General features: G+C 38.9%; 1 protein-coding gene across 21 annotated transcripts in view; it reads left to right on the top strand.

Annotated features, from left to right (window-relative positions):
* The window catches only part of RIMS2 (regulating synaptic membrane exocytosis 2), a 586517-nt gene that overhangs the window by 171789 nt on the left and 397104 nt on the right, over nt 1-17624 (top strand). For all 21 annotated transcript variants that reach the window (XM_043483862.1, XM_043483859.1, XM_043483855.1 and 18 more), the window contains one exon: nt 3919-4229. In XM_043483862.1, the coding sequence (XP_043339797.1) occupies nt 3919-4229 (311 nt within the window). The remainder of the gene's footprint in view (nt 1-3918; nt 4230-17624) is intronic.

Genomic DNA, 17624 nt, shown 5'->3' with positions numbered 1-17624 from the left:
GATATTTTAATATCAAAAATGCTTTCTTATTTACTTATAAAAATAAGACAGTAACAAAAATTAATGTTATTGATGACTAATTCTTTTGGAAATGGATGAACATGAGTCTTAGTGTAATAGCATAAAAATTTTATTACACTACATCCCCCAGAAAGATTTCAAATGATTTCAAGTTAGCAAACATTTAGAAGGTCTTACTGTTTTATAATGTATAAACTCTTATTATGCAAATAGGGTTTCCCAGGTGGCTCAGTGGTATTCCTTCTGCCAATGCAAGGAATGCAGGAGAATGGGTTCAATCCCTGGGTTGGGAAGATCCCCTGGAGTAGGAAATGGCAACCCACTCCAGTATTTTTGTCTGGAGAATCTCATGGATAGAGGAACCTGGTGGGCTACTGTCAATAGGGTCGCAAGAACTGGACACAACAGAGCAACTGATTCAAGCAACTGACTGAGCAAACAGATTCAAGGGATTATGTCTGATAGACAGAGTGCCTGAAGAACTATGGATGGAGGTTCGTGACATTGTACAGGAGGCAGGGATCAAGACCACCCCTAAGGACAAGAAATGCAAAAGGCAAAATGGTTGTCTGAGGAGGCCTTACAAATAGCTGTGAATAGAAGAGAAGCGAAAGGCAAAGGAGAAAAGGAAAGATATTCCCATTTGAATGCAGAGTTCCAAAGAATAGCCAGGAGAGATAAGAAAGCCTTCCTCAGTGATCAGTGCAAAGAAATAGAGGAAAACAATAGAATGGGAAAGACTAGAGATCTCTTCAAGAAAATTAGAGATACCAAGGGAATATTTCATACAAAGATGGGCACAATAAAGGACAGAAATGGTATGGGCCTAACAGAAGCAGAAGATATTAAGAAGAGGTGGCAAGAATACACAGAAGAACTGTGCAAAAAGATCCTCATGACCCAGATAATCATGATGGTGTGATCACTCACCTAGAACCAGGTATCCTGGAATGCGAGGTCAAGTGGGCCTTAGGAAGCATCACTACAAACAAAACTAGTGGAGGTGATGGAATTCCAGTTGAGCTATTTCAAATCCTGAAAGATGATGCTGTGAAAGTGCTGCACTCAATATGCCAGCAAGTTTGGAAAACTCAGCAGTGGCCATAGGACTGGAAAAGGTCAGTTTTCATTCCAATCCCCAAAAAAGGCAATGCCAAAGAATGCTCAAACTACTGCACAATTTCACGCATCTCACATGCTAGTAAAGTAACGCTCAAAATTCTCCAAGCCAGGCTTCAACAGTACATGAACTGTGAACTTCCAGATGTTCAAGCTGGTTTTAGAAAAGGCAGAGGAACCAGAGATCAAATTGCCAACATCTGCTGGATTATCAAAAAAGCAAGAGTGTTCCAGAAAAACATCTACTTCTCTTTATTGACAGTGCCAAAGCCTTTGTGTGGACCACAACAAACTCTGGAAAATTCTTAAAGAGATGGGAATACCAGACCACCTGACCTCTTGAGAAATCTGTATGCAGGTCAGGAAGCTACAGTTAGAACTGGACATGGAACAACAGACTGGTTCTGAATAGGGAAAGGAGTACGTCAAGGCTGTATGTTGTCACCTTGCTTATTTAACTTATATGCAGAGTACATCATGAGAAACATTGGGCTGGATGAAGCACAAGCTAGAATCAAGATTGCCAGGAGAAGTATCAATAACCTCAGATATGCAGATGACACCACCCTTATGGCAGAAAGCAAAGAAGAACTAAAGAGCCTCTTGATGAAGGTGCAAGAGGAGAGTGAAAAAGTTGGCTTAAAACTCAGCATTCAGAAAACTAAGATAATGGCATCCAGTCCCATCACTTCATGGCAAATAGACGGGGAAACAGTGGAAACAGTGTCAGACTTTATTTTCTTGGGCTCCAAAATCACTGCAGATGGTGACTGCAGCCATGAAATTAAAAGATGCTTATTCCTTGGGAGTTATGACCAACCTAGACAGCATGTTAAAAAGTAGAGACTTTAGTTTTCCAACAAAGGTCCATCTAGTCAAGGCTATGGTTTTTCCAGTAGTCATGTATGCATGTGAGAGTTGGACTGTGAAGAAAGCTGAGCGCCGAAGAATTGATGCTTTTGAACTGTGGTGTTGGAGAAGACTCTTGAGAGTTCCTTGGACTGCAAGGAGATCCAACCAGTCCATCTTAAAGGAAATCAGTCTGAATATTCATTTGAAGGACTGATGCTGAAGCTGAAACTCCAATACTTTGGCCACCTGATGCAAAGAACTGACTCATTTGAAAAGACCCTGGTGCTGGGAAAGATTGAAGGCAGGAGGAGAAGGGCGTGACAGAGGATGAGATGGTTGGATGGCTTCACTGACTCAATGGACATGAGTTTGAGTAATCTCTGGTAGTTGGTGACGGACAGGGAGGTCTGGCTTGCTGGGGTCCCTGGGGTCACAAAGAGTCGGACACGACTGAGCAGCTGAACTGAACTGAGCAACTGAGCATGCACGCATGTGCATTATGCAAATAGAAGATATAGATGTTGCCCCCAGTGAGCTTTGAATTTAGTTGGAGAAACATGAAGAGAAATGTATATCCAATTTGAAGAGAGAACAAAATAAAAATGATCAAGTGCAGTGTTGTTTGATATAGACTGTACAAACAATGTGAACTGAAATAATGGGCAATGAAGCAAAAATTTTAAATTGCATTTTACAAAAGCATCCTTGTATCAGTTGAAAATAGCATGTTGAATTTTTCTTTTACTGCTATTATCTGTATTATTATAATTGATTCAAACCAAGAAGAAATGTTGAACCATCTGGAGAGCCTTAAGATTTAGTATTTGACATAAATATGACATTAAAAAACACTTGATTTTTTTCTTGATTAATTGAAAAACATTTTTCAGAAGAAGGTAAAGTTTATCTGCCCATACAGATGTTAATTTTAAAATTCTTTGATTCCTGAAGTCTGAAAAACACATCTATTAAAAAAATCAAGAGTAGGATGATGGTTACCAGGGGATGAGAGGGAGAAAAGGGAATTTGCTGTTTAATGGATATAGACTGAATTTTACAAGACACACAAATTTTGGAGATCTGTTTCACAACAATGTGAATATACCTAATACTACTGAACTGTGCACTTAAAAATGGTTAAATGGTGCATTTTATGTGAAGTGTCCTAGTAAAATTATGGAATTGTTAGGTTTCTATTAATCAGCAATATTCCTAGCTTTATTTTAGCCATTAAGAGCTACTCAAAAGAAATAAAAGCCCCTCAAGAAGCTGTAATATATTTGGTGATAAAAGATTAACCTAGTATTAGTAGGTAACGTACTGAAAGTCCAACATAAACCAGGCATTGTGCCATTGTGCCAGACATTTTATATAAATTATTTCAATCCTCAAAACAATAATCGGAAAATGAATATTACTATCCCTATTTCTTATTTTATCATTAAGGGAACTAAGTTTTATAAACATGAAGGTTCAGTACCTTGTTGAGCTTTGAATTTATTTGGAGAAACTGAAGAGACATGTATATCCGATTTGAAGAGAAAACAAAATAAAATTGTTGCCAAGGTTCCTTGGAGTTGGTGTTAAATCCAATTTTTTTCTAGCCTCAAAATCCATTTTCTGTGTATTTTACTATGCCCCTATTTTAAATAAAAAGCAATTAAAGATTACAAAGGAAGAACTAGTAATTTTGCATTCTAGTTTGGTATTTCTGCTGCCAGTAAATATTGTCTATTTCATTATAGTTATTTTGACAGAGTTAAAAGATATGCGATTTAATTTACAATAGTAGTTAATCTGGATTATGTTTTAACTTTAGAAAGAATGATCATGCATTTATATATATATTTTGTTAGCTTGTCTCTCCTTTTACTTGCTTTTAACTTTGGAAACACTAATTTCTTTTCCCTGTATATTCACGTGCAGGTTATGTGGGTATGTAATTTGTGCCGAAAACAACAAGAAATCCTCACTAAATCGGGAGCATGGTTTTATAATAGTGGATCTAATACACCACAGCAACCTGATCAAAAGGTTCTCAGAGGACTGCGGAATGAGGAGGCGCCTCAGGAGAAGAAAGCAAAACTGCATGAGCAGGCCCAGTTCCAAGGACCCTCAGGTGACTTATCTGTACCTGCAGTGGAGAAAAGTCGATCTCATGGGCTCACAAGACAGGATTCTATTAAAAATGGGTCAGGAGTGAAGCACCAAATTGCCAGTGACGTAGCTTCAGACAGGTAAACATTTTGCTTAATCTTTAGGTAAATATTATTTTTGAACTTCATTCCAAACAGAAATAAAAATACATGACATGTTTAGGCAACAAATGAGTTGTCTAAATATAATGTAAATGTCCATATGTTTTATAGAAATGCTGAAAGTGATATTAGGACTTGAGCTCTTATATGTTTGAACAGTCTTAGATTTGATGAAGGAGTGTCAGATTGTTCCGGAATGAAGAAGTGAAATGAAACAGGGAGCCTAGATAGGAGGTTATGATCCCAGGAAAGACAAATGGGCGTAAGAGCAATGGGAATGAAGAAGAGATGGTTTTTTAAGACACTTTGGAAAGGTTGGATTGATGGGACCAACTGGAAGAGGAATTGAGAGAATGGGGAAGATTAATCACATTTCCAAAGGTTCTACCTCAGGTTGAAGCATGAAGTGGTTTTCCAACTGATGAAAGGGTTTCATAGTTTGGTTTTTCCATTGAGTAACTCTGTTATTTACTCTTTGGCTCAGTTCTTTGGGCTTCTCCATGTTCAAAGTGTTAGACTTTTAAAAATAGTTTATGGGTCTTAGATTTCCTAATTTTGGAAGGAGGAGAGTGAAAAATTTTGTTGGGAAGATTATTTTTCTATACCATATTCCTCTGTTTGAACTGAAAATTTAAAAAAACATCTAGTTTACACTATGTTTGTTATCTGGAAGTGGCAGATACATTTACATTTGAACAACTATAAAGTCATACATTTGTTGAAACACAAATCTAAGTTGTGCTTACAGGTGGGTTCTGAGTGTTACTGAATGCAAGTCTATGTGCCCCATGCAGTGAGGCCAAATGGTACCAAAGCTCCGGAGTCTGGAACAGAGAAAAATATATTGCAATGCCATGAGAGGCGACGGGTGACTCACATCCTCAGAACCCCAAAACTTTCAGCAAAGCCCATTATAGGAAAGGTGAGGGAGGGGTATCGTTAGCGTCAGATCCTTTGTTCTTGAGGTCAGGTCATGGTTGGGTCAGAATATTCCCGCGAACCTCCACCAAAACAAATGATATTCTCTGTTCTGACAAGGAAAGGCAAGGTCCCGAGACTCAGCCTTTGCTCTCTGAGGTCCAGGCCCTGGCTAAGAGAAGGGGGCTGGTTACCCTGCCCAGGAGTGTTCACATCCAGCCCCCGGTCTGGGTCCTCCTATGGGATCCGGGCCTGGCAGATGAGGCCGGCAGTGCTCTCAGGATGGGGTCCCCAGACCCTGCACAGCCGTCATCACTGAGGGAACCCAGTGCCCAGGACTGCAGGCTTTTCATTTAAACTGGAGAGAATCATTTGTGGCAAATACCAGTCAGATTAATTCCCAGCTCACAACAATTGCCCTTCTTTAATAATAGCCCCAACCACAGAGGTGGACCTGAAGTAATGGTGTACAGTGTTCTTGCAACTTAATCCTGACCTCTGGCCACCTCCTAGGGGTAGACAACTGATCAAGCTGTACCAGTTTCTGAAACTTGAATGGACAGACCGAAGCTGTTACCTTAGTGACAGTTATCCACATACTCAGGTGCTGAGGCCTCCATGGACTGTGACTCATGGAGACTGCCCCCGCTGTTCGGTCGAGGCCTGGGCCCAGCCACTGGGCGGGCTTGGCAGGGGCTCTGGAACTTTGCAGGGCACAGTCCTTAGCCTGTCCCAGGCCACCCCAGCTCACCTGCTGGTCCCTAGGCCGGAGGCCCAGGAAGACCTGGGGCAAAGGGCACAACCCACCTCTCACTGCACTTTCTGCCTGGAGGATCGCTGGGAGTCTGACTGTTGGCAGAGGGGCATCTCTAGCCACTGCTCTAAGGGTCTTGTGCTAATGGCCACTTCTGGCCAGGTAAGAGTGGCATGCTAAGGACTGTCTGCCCACACTGTCCCTATTACAATTCGAAGGCAAAGAACAAATCTCTCCTTTAAAGTTAACATCAGATTCTGCTCAGTAGGAGTTTCTTAGTAACACAGTTTGAGTTGCGGTTTGTGATGTAGATCCCCTCCAGCTTGAGGGCACCTGCTGCTGCTGCTCAGTCAGCAGGAGCGACCCAGTGGGCTGTAGCCCACCAGGCTCCTCTGTCCATGGGATTCTCCAGGCGAGGATACTGCAGTGGATTGTCATTTCCATCTCCAGAGGATCTTCCTGACCCAGGGATTAGTCACCTGACCCCCGCCCATTTTCACAGTAACAGCTCTTAACTGTCTTTCAGCAGAGACTGGACTTTGGCCGCTGGCCTGTGGTCTGACCCTACGTAGGGTGGTGGTGCCCTCCAACCTCTGTCTGCCACCCGGTCAGTCTTCTCTGGCTGGACACCCTGCCAGGTGCCAGGAATGGAAAAGCTCAGACTCAAAACCCAGAAGAGAGGAGGGTTGGCTGAGAACTGGAGGGTTGTGATCCTCCACATCTGTGGGGTGGGGAAGGTGCTCAGCTGAGGCGGAAGAACCCAAGCCAGGCTGGCTGCCAGCTAGACCTGTCCCCTGGTGTCCATGACCCTCCAGGCTCATGGCGGTGTGGAGTCTGGCCATCTCGACTCCTCTGCTGGCTGTCGGAGCCTTGCCTGCCGCTAGCAGATGTGCCCTGGAGGCGTGCCTTCAGCCCCATCACCCACGCCCCTCCTGTGTCCAGTATAGCTGAGGCATGCTGCCTCTATTACATGAGCACTCAATTATAACAGGTAAGGTGACCATGAGTCACTTTGCCGTTGTTCAGTCGCTAAGTCGTATCTGACTCTTTGTGAACTCATGGACTGTAGCCCACCAGGCTCCTCTGTCCATGGATTTCCTAGGCAGGAATACCGGAATGGGTTGCCATTTCCTTCTCCAGGACGAGGCACTTGAGAAGATGCCTAAAGCCACCATCTTGGTGTGTTGCTACATCTTAGGAAAATAATGAAATGATGGCTGTGCTGATTGTTTGAAAACTAGCAAAAGTGAAACAGACAATATAAATCCTATCTTGGGCAAAACAGGGGTGATTTCATGGCTGGTATGCTGTGAACACATCTCAGTGCAAAATCTCAGGAACTCAGGAATTTTAAGGTTAGAGGGCCATCTTAGATTGAGGACCACCTTAAGCACACAAAAATTTAAGAGCAGGTAGTTTTATATGTAAGGCAATCCAAGGCATTGCCTGTAGGGAGGTGGGAAGTGATCCAGTTAAGGAAGGAATACAATATCAGATGCATTCAAGACCTTAACCTCTTAGCAATTGTGTCTCAATCTTCCTGGTACTTTTGGGAGACAAAGTATCACTTCCTAAGAGTTATCCCATGCAATGGGCAAGGAGGCTGGAGATATGTATCCATAACTTTCCTTTGTATTGGATTAAGACTATTTCTGGTAGGTATTAACTCTCTGGAACTCATTGCTCAAGCATATTCCTGTGCCAGAGAAAACAGTCAGGCAGAATATTACAAATACAGTTAGAAAGCATCACTATGTAGGGAACAGTGAAGGAATAAGGCAATGTGGGTTGAGACAGCAGCAGTGTCTGCTACACAAGGACTTCACGAATCAGGAAAATTTGTGAAATGGCAAGAGTAATGGTCAAACTATATGAACTTGGATGAAAAAAATAGATGAAAACCAATGGAGATAGGATTTTAAATGAATAAATGGCAATAAAATGGATAATGGAAGCAGACTCCTTCAAAAACTAGATAGCTGAATGAGATAGTTTCCTTTGGACTCTAGAAAGTTAGGTTTAGGAATAAAAAAGGAAATATTAGAACCCTGGATTACATAATAATTATTAAGTTTTGGAGTGCATATTATTAGGATTATGGATGTTAAAAATAAATCCAACAAATTTATGAGTACTTCACCATTGTAGGGAAATTAGAAGCATATCTGTAATCTTTGAAGAAGGTGGTAAAAACAAATATATTTCTTTCAGTATTATCCCTTGATGCTTCTTTCACTAACAAAGTACTAGCCCAAATGAACGGTAGAATTCTGACACATTATAGGGAAGCAAGATGTAGTCGTTCTTTTTTTAATTTTTTCTTTTGTCTGGTGCCTTTGACATCTGTAACTAGTAAATGCATACTTTACTGACTCAATGTATCCTGTAATTATATCCTTGCTTTCTGAACCTCATACAAATCAAACCAATAGCCCCTTTTGTTAAGAAGAATTACTTTTAGTTAGGGAAGAAGTCAAGAAAAAGAGTGTTTATTTTTTTAATGCAGGTTCTATATTAATTTATTAGGCGTGTACGTGTGGACCTTTTGAATTTTTTTCCCTAGAGCAAGGGATCAGCAAACTCTGTTGCTGGCATCAAATCTGTGCCGTATGTCTTGTAAATAGTTTTGTTGAAACACAGACACATCTGTTAGTTTAGTTATTGTCTGTGGCTACTTTCAGCTAAAACTCCAGAGTTGAGCAGTTAGAAGAAACCAGTTATATGGCCTTCATAGCTTATATTGTCTACACTGCTGCTGCTGCTGCTAAACCGCCTCAGTCGTGTCCGACTCCGTGCGACCCCAGAGACGGCAGCCCACCAGGCTCCGCCGTCCCTGGGATTCTCCAGGCAAGAACACTGGAGTGGGCTGCCATTTCCTTCTCCAATGCAGGAAAGTGAAAAGTGAAAGTGAAGTCACTCAGTCGTGTCCGACTCTTCGTGACCCCATGGACTGCAGCCTACCAGGCTCCTCCGTCCATGGGATTTTCCAGGCAAGAGTACTGGAGTGGGGTGCCATTGCCTTCTCCGATAATATCTATGACCCTTTACAAAAAAAGTTTGTCTTTTCCTGTCCTAGAGAGAGAGTGGTTAGCTCTCTTAGCAGTGTTGAAATTTCTCTGTTCTTTGCTTATTTTCTTCTGTTTCTATTTAAATTACTTCAGGTAAGCCTGTTTCCTTGTTCCCCTTACCTCCCTCTCCTCTCTCACTGTCTTTTCTTTCTCTCTCCCCATGTCTCTCTCCTGTCTTACTGGAATGAGTCTTCCAGCAATATTTGACTTGGACAGTAATATGAATTTTCTCATAAAGCATATAGCTCCAGTTTAAAGTACAATATTATTAATACTTTGTTCTTTAATATCATTCAGAAACCAGCAGCCTCAAAAAGAGAAACTTTGGTTTAATTAATTTAAATCTATGGACCTAGAACTATGCTTGAAGGAAAATTATGTTATATTATCTTGCTTTTAAGAGGCTTTAGTTTAATTTTTAACTATATACTATAGTGGTTTTGACCTATTTTATGACTTTTTATTTTAGCACAGATCTTCAGTTCAGTTCAGCTCAGTCGCTCAGTCGTGTCCGACTCTTTGCAACCCCATGAATCGCAGCACGCCAGGCCTCCCTGTCCATCACCAACTCCCAGAGTTTACTCAAACTCATGTCCATCGAGTCGGTGATGCCATCCAGCCATCTCATCCTCTGTCGTCCCCTTCTCCTCCTGCCCCCAATCCCTCCCAGCATCAGGGTCTTTTCCAATGAGTCAGCTCTTTGCATGAGGTGGCCAAAGTACTAAGAGTTTCAGCTTCAGCATCAGTCCTTCCAATGAACACCCAGGACTGATCTCCTTTAGGATGGACTGGTTGGATCTTCTTGCAGTCCAAGGGACTCTCAAGAGTCTTCTCCAACACCACAGTTCAAAAGCATCAACTCTTTGGCACCCAGCTTTCTTCACAGTCCAACTCTCACATCCATACATGACCACTGGAAAAACCATAGCCTTGACTAGACGGACCTTTGTTGGCAAAGTAATGTCTCTGCACAGATCTTAGCACAGTGCTTTACACATAGACCTTTAGTATTTACTGAATGGTGAATACCAAGTTGTCTCTAGAACTTAACTCTAAGTTATTAATAATGAGTATTTACTTAATTTACTTATTTACAAAAATAGCAAATGTTTGTTATCAACTTAGATACAAAATATTGTTAGAGATTTTCAAATGGTTTTCCTTCACAGTAAGTTTTAAAATGACTGCTTTTTTTGTTAGGCGCAGTTTGCTTACCCTCTGCCTTACTGTGTCCCCCAGAAGTGCCCAGTGCTTTCCCAGCCTTTAATTTACATGCATATAACCTGACAATTTTATTAAAATAAAGATTTGAATTTAATAGGTTTGAGGGAGCATCTGAGAATCTGTATTTCTAACAAGCTCCCAAGAGATGCCAGTACTCCTAGTGGAGACCAGTGGCAAAGCACAAAGGCCTTTAGAGACCTGTTAGGGAGGGAAACACCAATGTCCTTTAATAGCTCAGTGGCAGTTGTCCTCTGTAGCTCTGTCACTAAGAGGCATAACACTTAGTGGACTTTTGTGGTTCTTAAAGGCAGCACCGTTCCATATTTGAGTATACTGTTCTGATACATTTATTGAGTGGGGCACATGTTGGCCACATTCATGTAGCTGTAAGTATCTGACTCCTTTATTATAACATATTGGGATGTTGTTCTTCAGCATTTACTTATTTAAATATATTTTATTTTTTATAAATTATTTTCTCTTTATTATAGGGTTAGGAATATATATATGTCTTAAAAATTATGTAATTTATCAGGACAATTTCTTCCTCTGAATTTCCTTTTCAGGGTAGTAAAGAGGATGTTACAAAGTGTTTTATAAAGAGGCTTTGGGAAGGAAGAGGGTTGTGAACCACCAGGTTAGAGGATCTAAGATGGGATGTAGAGGAAAGTGGGCAAAATAACTATTCTTAAAACTATATGTTTTCTTAAAAAATTACAGGAAAACCAAAGTAAAAACTGTTTTAAAACAGTTGATGTTTTTATACATTTGAAATTGTTGAAAAGTTGAATGCTTCATACTTTTCATTGTTGGAAATTAATGAAATTTAAGAATAGCTAATTGGTTTTTTTTTCTTTTATTATTATTATTAATTTGGCTGCACTGGGTCTTAGTTGCAGCATGTGGAATCTAGTCCCTGACCAGGGATCAAACCCATGCCCCCTGCACTGGGAGCATGAAGTCTTTGTCACTGGACCACCAGGGAAGAGCCTGTTTTTTTCTTTTGTGTAAAATTTTACTATTTATCTTTTTAGCACTTCCTAGAACATTGGGAGAAGTTAAAAAACAAGAAATAGTGTGACTAATTTGTATGGCGAAAGAGGTACCAAAACTGGAAGTTAGATGTGGGTCCTGTTCTCACTTCTTCCCTTTGCTCTCAGCATTTGTAGATGTATGTCTGTTTTCTGTGTTCACTTTTCTCATTTCTGAAATAGGAAGGGCACGCCCCAAGATCTTAAAAAACACGCCAGCTCTAAAATTCTTTGTTATGTTATATTTTAAGGTCTTCTGCCATGGTATAAATTTGGAAGCATTTTCTTCCATTTATTTCCCCTCTCCTGTAATTCACAGTATTGTGTTAAATTAGTTGAAGATTATATTCATTCATATTATAATAACTCATTATAATAATTCATTTATTTAACAAATATTTATTGAAATTCAGTACAGATATTACCTTTTACCACATGGCTCAGATAACTTCAGCATGATTCATATTTAAAATTGAATATATTGAGAATATTAGGTTAAATCTTCAATAATAAATTTTGACTCTGATCTTGTAATTGTCTTATTATGTAATATTTCTTTCATTTTTCCTACTTCCTTATTCTATTGTGAAACAAAAATTTAAAAGTAATAGGAAAAAGTAACAGAGTTACCTGTTTCTAATGGACTGTGAAGCATTTTAAGAAGCATAGCACAAAGAATATATTATAGGCATTATAGATTCTTAAGTATTTATTTCTGTTTTACTGATTAAATAATGACACTAAGTACTGAGAGACTGCATTATGACTGGGTCTGGGATTTTAATTAGACATGAGTGGAAAACAAAAAGTCATATGACTAAATTACATTTCAGTGCATTTTGTTAGATGGTGAAAAATGCTGCCAGGTGTAAGTGATGACAAGAAAATAACAAACTATAAATTGATTGTCTTGGATTTAAAGTGTAAAGTTTTAAAGCAAGTTAGAACTTGTATAATGAATAGTTAACAGTTTGGTATTAACCATCATTTCTTGTCTTGCTGTTACTCATGACCTTCCAAGTATCTTTGTGAGCATTTGATTATTTTAGGGTAATAGTAATAATTAAAATATACGTTTAAGACTTCTGCTATATGTGTGGATGGAGTAATAAGGCATAGATTTATATTTTTGCCTGAAGCATCTGAAAAAAATAGACATATTTGAAACAATGGATTTTAAGAAATTAGGCATCAGACGACAAAGGAGAATCCTGAGAGAAAGGAAATAACGTGAGCCCTGTGATTGTCTTAGTATATTGCTTTGAGAGTTTCTAGGTTGTTGCAAAGGGCTTCCTAGGTGGTGCTAGTGGTAAAGTACTCCCGTGCCAGTGCAGGGGACATAAGAGATGCAGGTTTGATCCCTGGGTTGGGAAGATCCCCTGGAGGAGGGATAGCCACCCACTCCAGTATTCTTGCCTGGAGAATCCCCATGGACAGAGGAGTCTGGCGGGCTGCAGTGCATAGGGTCACAAAGAGTTGGACATGATTGAAGTGACTTAGCATGCATGCAGGATGTTGCAGAGGAGAGGAGTATAAGCAGAGCCCAGAGGTCTTCCTGAGTTGAGGAGACAGTTCTGAGGGTTTGGGGAGACCAGGGCCACTGGAGTTTGCTAGACAGAGTACCTGAGAGTAGTGAACTGAACAGCAAGATATCCTAGAGATCTAAGGATGGTAATCCTTGAGTTTTCAGTGGAGGGATGATTGGGATACGCATGTGAAGAAACTACTCAAGGTCAGGTAAAGAACCATCCAAAATGATCAGAGGAACACTGGCCTGCATTCACACAGCATCGAGAACAGTGTCTGTTCTCAGCAGCCAGACAAGAAGACCTCAAGATTCCTGGAACATTGAGTAGAGTATTTTGAAAAGTCTTGCCTCAGCAGTGGGGAATAATTAATGCTAAACCGAGGATTGCTTTCAGACAGAATAACAAATCATAAAAACAAGACCTGAAAGGATAAGCCTGTTCCAAGTAATTTAACTGCCTCCCAGGACAAACTTAAAGAAGATTTATAGGAATACAAAAATATCCAGAAGCCACCAAGATAAAATGTATAATATTTGGCATTCAGCCAGAGATAACCAAGCATACACAACAGCAGGAAAGCACTGTCAATAGTGAGGCAGTAACCGGACGCCGGACACCGATCCAGAAGCAACACAGCTGCTAGAAGGAGCAGGCAAGAATGTTAACTTTAGTACTGTAATTGTATTTCATATAATTTTAAAAGTTAAGTAAGGTATGTAATATGTGAAAATAAGTGCTAAAATGACCTAATGCTAAAATGAGATGAGAATGATAATATTAGAAATGAAAAGTGCACTTGATGGGGATAATAGAAGATTAGGTATTGAAGAAGAAAAGATCAGTGAATTTGAAATCAAACCAATAGAAGTTTTCCAAAATGGAACCCAAAATTTAAAAAAATGAAGAAAATAATTTTAAAAGTGAAAGAGTATCACAAACTGTGGGACAATATCAAGTAGCTAAATACATATATTTGAAGGGGAAGGAGAGATGGAGAGCACAAAGAAAAATTTAGAGAAATGATTGCCAGACTTTTTTCAGATTTCACTAAAACCACAAATCTGTAATTTTAAGAAGCTCTCCAAGTATAAGCTCAGTTGTGTCTGACTCTTTGTGATCCCATGGACTATATAGTATATGAAATTCTCCAGGCCAGAATACTGGAGTGGGTGGCCTTTCCCTTCTCCAGGGGATCTTCCCGACCCAGGGATCGAACCCAGGTCTCCTGCATTGAAGGCAGATGCTTTACCGTCTGAGCTACCAGGGAAGAGTGTTTATATACATACATGTTTACAAAGAAAAAGATGACAGCAGATTTCTTGTTGAAAACGATGTAAGAGAGGTGAGAATGTAGCAAATGTCTTTAAAGTACTAAGAGACTAAAAAGAAAATAAAAAAGCCATCAAGCTGTTTTCTATACCCAGGGAAACTATCTTTAAAAACTGAAGGCAAAGATACCTTTTCAGACATACAAATTCATCACAATCATAACTATATTGTAGGAAATAAACAGGGTTCTCCAGGCAGAAGGAAAGTTATACCAGGTAGATATATGTATCTACACAAGAAATGAACAGCAATGACAGTGATAAATACATGGGTAAATATATAATCCTTTTTTCTTATTATTTAAAAATCTTTAGAAGATAATTGACTAATTAAAAATAATAATAATGTTTTATTATGGGGTTCAGGCCATATGTGAAATAAAATATATGACAACAATGGTGTAACATTTGAGATGGGAGGCATGGAAGTCAACTATTGCAAAGTCCTTTCATTAGATTCGAAGTGGTATAGTACTGTTTGAAGAAAGACTATGAAAAATTAAAGATGTGTATTATAAACCCGAAAGTAACAAAACAGAGAGTTATAACAGATCAACAAAGGAGATAAAGTGGAATACAAAACATACTTAATCAAAAGAAGACAGAAGGAATGGGGGATAGGAAACACATCAGACAAATAGAAAATAAAGTGGAAGTTGATAAACTTAACCATATTGATAATCATGTTATTGTTTGTCTAGCCTCAAGGCACAGGTTTTTCACACTGGTAGTAATTGAAGACCTAACAATACACACCTAACTACAGGGAGAAATCAACAAATCCACAGTTGTGATTGGAGTTACAAATACCCTTCTCTCAATAACTGATAAAACCAGTAGGTGGAAAATCATCAAAGATATAATAGACTTGAAAAACAGTATCAATCAATGTGACCTAATTGATATTTACAGAACAATCCACCAGACAACAATAGAATATTCATTCTTATTAGTGGTACACAGAATAGTAAGAAGATAGACCATTTTCTGGCCTTTAAACAAGTCTCATTGTGCTGAAACAGTGAATATCCATTTAGAAAATGAAATTTGAAGCTTGCTTTTTTTTACCATAAAAATAACCAAAAATGGATCATAGCTATAATAATGAGAATTAGAAGTATAAAACTTATAGAAGAAAATGTAGAAGAAAGTCATTGTGACCTTGATTTGGGCTAAAACTATAAAGCTTCTAGGAAGAACCAGAGGAGGCTATGTTCATGATGTAGGCAAAGATTCTATAGATAAACACAGAAAGTGCTAACCATAAAAGGCAAACAAATGACAAACTAGGCATCATCAAAATAAAAACTTTGTTCATCAAAAGATACTAAGAAAATGTATAACCAAATTAAACTTTAAGAAATTTCCAGAGAAAATATTTGCAATACATGTAGCTTAAAAAGAAATATAAAGAACACTTACCTTTAAATAATATGAATAAGGAACTTAGTCCAATGGCTAGGACTCTAATCTCCCAATGCAAGGGATCTGGGTTCAATCCCAGGTTGGAGAACTAGATCCCACATGCTGCAATTAAGAGTTCACATGCTACAACTAAGAGACCAGGCATGGCCTAATAAAAAAAAAAAAACCTAAAAGTGCAGAAAGTATTTTCGTCACAACAGAAATACACAAATGGCTGCTAGCCTGATAAAACTACAAGGAGAATGTCCTATGTCTTTAGTCATTTGAAAGATGCAAAGCAAGGTGACAATGAGCCACTTTTGATGCACTCACTTGGAAAGCTACAATTTTAAAACAAAAACAAAAACCATGATATCTTTTAACATCTGTGAGGATCTGGAGCTATTGGATCTCTAATACTTTGCTCGTGAGAGTATACTTCCTATACTTCATTTACTCTGCTGGTGAGAGTAAATGCTTCCTGTTTTCAATTGAATTAAACTTGAACCATTGTCAAGTTTCCTTCATTTAAGAGACCTATAAATAGAATTGCAATATATGCCAGTTTGCCCAGGACAGTCCAGTTTGCACCTGCTCTTCTGGCAGCCTGCATCAGTTGGCTCTTGTCCTCAATTTTTTTGTATGAAATATTTCAATGAGTTGCATTATAAAATGGCTTGAGTTTGATAGGTCTCCACCTTATACTTTTAGCTTCTGACATGATTTAATTCTGTGTGGAACACATGTGCAGTTAACAAAGTTCTTACCTGAAATACAGCCAGCAACAGTCTATCTTTTCCCCAACTTTTCAGACATAAGATGGTTAACATTGCTCTTTTAAGGACAGGATGTAAAGTGCTCGAGGACAAAATGAAGTGTGGTTGAAAGGTGGTGGTGGGAGAAGTATTTAATATCACTGACCCACTTACCCTGTGGTTATAAGCCAGTTTTGTCATGGCTCATTCTTTAGCATTTGAGATGCAGAAATCAAAGTTTGCGTAGTCTTTGGAAAATTTAAATTATAGTCTGGATGTTTTTTCCACAGTGGTATTGTCATTTACTGTAGACTGTAAATGTGCAAATGTTTATATATTTTATTATTTGGTAATTTAAAAAACTTTTGCAATGCAATGAGTATTTCATCAGCAAGATGCTAAAAATTGAAAATGTGTTTTAACTGACTGTGAATAACCTGCACAAAGTTTTTGTTTCACTTGCCATCCACGAGGGGGCTCATAGCCACTGAATACATCAGTGCAGAAAACAAAATACCTGGTGAAAAAGCAACATCTCTTTCAAAAGTTAGTATGGTTATTTTAGGAAGAACCAAAAATCACAGAATAATACATATATAGAAGGTATATTTTACATGTCATTCTGAGAAACATTTCTTTTACATGAAATGACTGTGCTTTAAAATTAATTTCACTCATTTTGAACTCCAAGTTTCTTTGTGCTCAAAAAGTAAATTACTAACTTCATTAACATAAGAACACCATTGCACTGGTAAGTGTTGACCTTTTAAAAAGAATTTTGAAAGTGGTGGTTATCAACTATAAGACACTGAAGATTTTCTCTACAAAAAGTAGGGGAGGAAATGAACAAATTAAATAGATTTCATGATGTAAGAGTCACGTATCTTCTTCATCAATGTAATCCTAGCGCCTTACACAGTAATTGATAAAGTGTGCTTAATGAAGGGCTTGTCTGGTGACTCAGTGGTAAAGAATCCACCTGTCTTGCCCGAGATGGGAGTTCGATGGGATGGGAAGATCCCCTGGAGAAGGAAATGGTAACCCACTCTGGTATACTTGCCTGGACATCCCCACGAACAGAGAAGCCTGGTGAGCTATAGTCAGTGCGGTTGCAGAGAGTCATACACGATTTAGTGACTGAACAATGAATATTAATGTGCTCAGGGAATAGTTACTGACAACCTGAATGAATAGAATAACAAAATAGCTTAAGGAAAAAGAAGGCTGATCTATAAGGACATCGGGGTGTCTGACAGAACCCCAGGAAAAGAATGAGGATAAGCTTTATGAACAATTGGAGTTATGGATTCAAATTCTGTAAACTCTTATCTCAGTGTTTTTTCTCTGTTTCTCACCCAGGGAC

The sequence above is a fragment of the Cervus canadensis genome, chromosome 12, assembly GCF_019320065.1.
Source record: "Cervus canadensis isolate Bull #8, Minnesota chromosome 12, ASM1932006v1, whole genome shotgun sequence".
Classification (NCBI taxonomy): domain Eukaryota; kingdom Metazoa; phylum Chordata; class Mammalia; order Artiodactyla; family Cervidae; genus Cervus; species Cervus canadensis.
Note: the sequence above shows the minus strand (reverse complement) of the source record. Positions and strands in the feature narration are given on the sequence as shown.